At 43.1% G+C, this 4,561-nt stretch overlaps 1 protein-coding gene across 1 annotated transcript in view; it reads right to left on the reverse strand.

The window, feature by feature from the left end:
* LOC104517310 (chorion-specific transcription factor GCMa-like) overlaps positions 1-3,778 on the reverse strand; it is a gene marked incomplete at its 5' end in the record, with an annotated part of 4,310 nt that extends 532 nt beyond the window's left edge. The window contains 2 exons of the mRNA XM_010161918.1: positions 28-132; positions 3,650-3,778. Of these exons, the coding sequence (XP_010160220.1) occupies positions 28-132; positions 3,650-3,778 (234 nt within the window). The remainder of the gene's footprint in view (positions 1-27; positions 133-3,649) is intronic.
* Positions 3,779-4,561: the final 783 nt, after the last annotated feature.

Genomic DNA, 4,561 nt, shown 5'->3' on the forward strand with positions numbered 1-4,561 from the left:
GCAACTGCCCAGTGTTGGCTCCTGGGCGGTTTTGCTTAAATGTCCCCCAAAATCAGCAGGTAGCATGTAAGCGTCTGGATTGGAAAGAAGCAAAGGCAAAGCCTCCCGTGTCGCCATTGCACCTGTCAGAGTCTTGGGAGAGCAAGGCATGGTTTAGTGAAACAAGGTGTAGGCTAGCAGCATGAAATAAAACCCAACCTGTATGAGACCCTCACAAATGCATTCAATTAGTACAGATAATGAAGCAGATGCTGTAGCAGAGCCTCCAGTGGGCTTTAGGGGCAAAGCCCAGATCACAGGTCTGGGTTTGTTTCACCAGTTTTTGCCCAAAGCCTGTTTTACACTGAAAGATTTGTTAGCCCTTGGATTCACAGCCCTCAGGGCCTGCTGGCAGCATATACTGAAGAAGCACCTGAAAATGAAATTATGCTAATACATTTGACATCACAGAATTTTTTTTTCTATAGAGTTCAGAAAAGCTAAGTATGACTTTTAAAAACTGATTGTTTTGAAGTGAACTTTTCACTACAATAATATTATGCTTCAGCTTTTCAAGACTCTACTTCTATGTCTAACTAATAAATCTTCCTATCTTTACTTTTTTTTACCCCACAAACAGAAATTTAATTCAGGGAGGGAGCAGCACACAAGAATTATTCTTCTGGGTCTTTTGTTCTGGATATTTCACAACTTCTTTAATTGCCCTAATTATTGGATTATAATTTTGCAAACTTTAATTCCTTTCAGAACACTCATTCTGTGCTCTCATTTCTGATGAGTACTTACAGTCTCTCTTCTTTGTAATTCTGCTTTTGCATCCATTTAATTATAGTGATTTTGCTGACTGCCAGAGCAGCAAATCTCCTTTCAGCTGTTCTTCACCCACCATGAGAAGAAATTCCAACAACCTGATGTAGCACCAGCCCACCTTCAGCTAAAGACCCGCTGACACCATAGAGAAAACATCCTATGTATCACTTGCTCTATTTTGGATTCATATATTTTTCTAAAGTTCTCCTCCCTGGACTCTTGTGAGCACATTAAAATTTAATCTTTTCAGATTCAGCAATACAGGTTCTGCGTGTCAAATTACACTCCTAAATTAGTTGTATGGCAGCTGGTCTTGGCAGAACACAAATATGATGGATTATTCCCAAGAAAAAACTGCCAGAGAGCCATGAAATGGAAATCTAGCTGAGGATAAATGATATCACTCTGACTGCACAGAGTCAGATGAGCCACAGAGTAGGCTCTACAATTAGATGTTTATGAGGCCTTTGATCTGTTCCTATTCCCACACAATTCAAAGTGAAAACACTAGAAGATGTTGTAGGAAGGGAAAGACGAAGACATGCCTAGAGGGAACTTGACCTCAGTAAGACCAGTAGGCTCAGGTATAAAAGAAAAACGCCACGTGGCTGAGTAGTGTTTCCTAGGTGAGGAGTATTTTAGTGTTCATAGGGACAGAATTAACCCAGTGATATGAAAATCATTATTTCTATATCTGTTAGAGATTTACACAGTGGCTCAACTGCTTTTTCTTCTGCTCATGTTCCTGGGTTCTTGTGTCAAAAGGTCATCCTGTACTTTTTGACTGGCCCATCCCAATTCAGTGTGTCTCCATGAGAGCCACTCCCGAGGTCTGTGTTTTCATGTCCTCCTGAGTATTTCCAGTAGAAATAGTTGCAGGTCCCAAATTCATATTCCATTCAAATGGGTTTAACTTTCTCTGTTCACTCTTTTAATCTGCTTCTTGGGGTCCTGGACCCCCTTGCTTCCCCATGTCATCCATTTAAGAAGTCTGTCCCTACCCAGCCTAATTATTCCTTTTGTCTGTAGCTGAAGGTCGCTGATTACTATGCCAACCACCAGGCTGGGGAGAATGCACCACCTCTAGCACATCAAAAGACGACCTACATATGAAGACAGTTGCTGTACTGTTGCGCGTAACACAGCCTTTGCAAGGAAGATCACTGGAGACAGCCCACACTGCTGTCCCCGGATCCCTCCATCGGGCATGCGGCAGTCTGCAGGATCTCTGTAGATGCTTTCACAAGTGTTTCCACACCCAGCAGAGCTGATGGTTTAACATCAGTGATTCTCTAAGTAAGCCCTCCCGCAGACCCAGGGAGCAAGTGGCGCACACCAGAAAGAGGTGATGCACCTTCCCCTTATCAACCCTGGCAAAACCCAGGGTGGGATGAATACAGGTGGATGGTGCCTTTGCTTTTCTGCAACACCTCCTCCGTGCCAGTGGAGGACCTCGGAACATATGTCAATGTGGAGAAAACACAATCTCCCACTGTCTCTCCAAGGGTGGGCCTGTGCCTCCTGCATCTGTGGGTGCCCTCCCAGCCCTTGAGTCTGCAGGTGGCCGAATCCTGCTCAGGGGCAGCTGCCCTGCAGGACAGCATCTCTCTCTCTCTGATGGGCGTTAAGTCTGTGAATAAAACAGTCCAGGACTGCTACTGAAGTAACTGGGTTTTCTAAAGTAAGGGCTGGGGGACTGGAGGAAGGAGTAAGGATTTCTGGATTTGCCTTGTCAATGACAAGTTTTGTTCGGATACCATACACAGTATATAATAGCCATATAGGTAATGTTATATGTTGTATTCTATAGTAAAATAGTATAGAGAGAGTGTGTGTGTATGTGTACACACATATAAGAATCTTCCCCCTGAGCTCAGTTAGTGCAAAAAATATTTCGCAGCTTTCAAGTGTTCATTTGTTACAAATTTCTCATGGGGTGGTGCAATCAATACTATACGTTAAATCAAATTAACACCTTCTAAATTTCTCCTTCAGCGTCAATACTGATTAGACTAAATATCCAATTACTTTATTCCCAGATTTCTTTGTGAATAATTTAATTTCTGAAGCAGCACTAACAAAGAACTTGCAGGAAATTTTTCTAAAGACAACTCTTGTGTTTAAAAGAGGAAAGAGCTGGGGCTCTAAAGCTATGTCCATGTTGCTAAACACAATAAGGCCAAGGACTGTTGTTGGTAACACGGATCAAAAGTCATGCCTGGCAGTGCCCACACTACATCCTGGCCTCGGGTGATCTCTGCACCTGAAGTGAAATGGTGCAAGGGCTGTGTTGCAGCCCACCAAGGGCTGTTTTTCACAGCATCAGCTTGAGATTCTTATTGCTTGTAGCATGACAGCACATAGAGGCACAGGTAGGTTCAAAGTCAGCTGTGTATAGAGAAGGGACCCAGACCTGCTGCAACCTTGTCCAAAATCCCGCTGGAGAATGGTCCCTGCACATGCTGTCCTCCTGACCCTTGCCAGGGCATTTTGTCTGTGAGCACGAGTTAGTGCTGGCCAAATCCATGGCAGGGTCCATGTGAATAGTGATGTGACTGAGCCTGCCCTCCAGCCCTGCTTTGTTTAGTGGTACAGATGTAATCCCCTGTTGCCACCAGGTCCAAAGAAGCTCCAGATGAGGGATGCTGGCGATGGATGATAGTGCTGAGCAGAGCAGGATGCTTAGGGCAGCCCTGCTTCTTCTAGGCCTGATCACGGGGAGGCAGAATATGGAGGTGTTAAGCCTGCTCCCATTCAGACCCAAAGCCCAGATAGTCTCCACTGTGTCTTGAACCATTGAACACTGACCCCACAATCTCTCTGATTGATAATAAGTTACCTCAATCTCCCGGATTCTTTTTATTCTTGGAGAAGATGGAGAAAAAGCAGTCTGTGCTTTTTGGATTGATCTTCTTGCTTCTGCTTCTAGTTTTGTTTCTGGACGTGGATGATCATGAGCTCCTTTGGACTTCGGAAAGGAATTATGATGTTAAATTTAGAAACAAACTTGGTATTACACTTAACAGAATTTGTAGCACAGGCCAGAACCATACATATGGCCCAATTTAATGCTTTGTATTTAATAAGACTTATTTAATGTGAGCTCAAGTAACAAATGTATCTCAGATGATGTGTGATGGGGTAGAAATTCTCAGAAATCATAAAACTAGTGCACGACATTTATGTGCAGAGAAGACTCCTCACATGAACCCCAGCTGAAGCCACATGGTCTTCTGCAGCCTGACTGTGTTGTCCCTGTTGTGAATTCCAATTTTATCACACTTTCAACATGTTTATTAGAATATTGTTTTCCATTAGCTTCCACAGAGAATTAATTTTATTTAATCTGCACATAAATGAAAGACTGGGAAACAGGAGACAGTTCAGTGGTTATGGTACTAAACTAGGATTACAGCTTCCCGAAATAGTGCCCATTTGAACATTTCCATGCACTGTTTTCCAGATATAAGTTACATAGAATGCACAGATGGCTTTTTCTACAGACAGTCTCTTGGGTACAATAATTTTCTGCTCTCAGCCTCATGCTTATGTGTGGTGCCTTGGAAAAGAGGTTGAGGTAACACGGCATTTCTGACTTTTTGAGGACTCATTGGTTCCTCCATACTCAAGGCAAAGTGCTTCAAAACCAACAGGTTTTCATGGGAGCCTAAATGAAAGATATGCTGTTAAATCATAGTATCATAGGCTCATTTAGTTTGGAAGGGACTGTTGTGGTTTAACTCCAGCTAGA

This window comes from Eurypyga helias, unplaced genomic scaffold (genome assembly GCF_000690775.1).
Source record: "Eurypyga helias isolate BGI_N326 unplaced genomic scaffold, ASM69077v1 scaffold10112, whole genome shotgun sequence".
Taxonomy (NCBI): Eukaryota; Metazoa; Chordata; class Aves; order Eurypygiformes; family Eurypygidae; genus Eurypyga; species Eurypyga helias.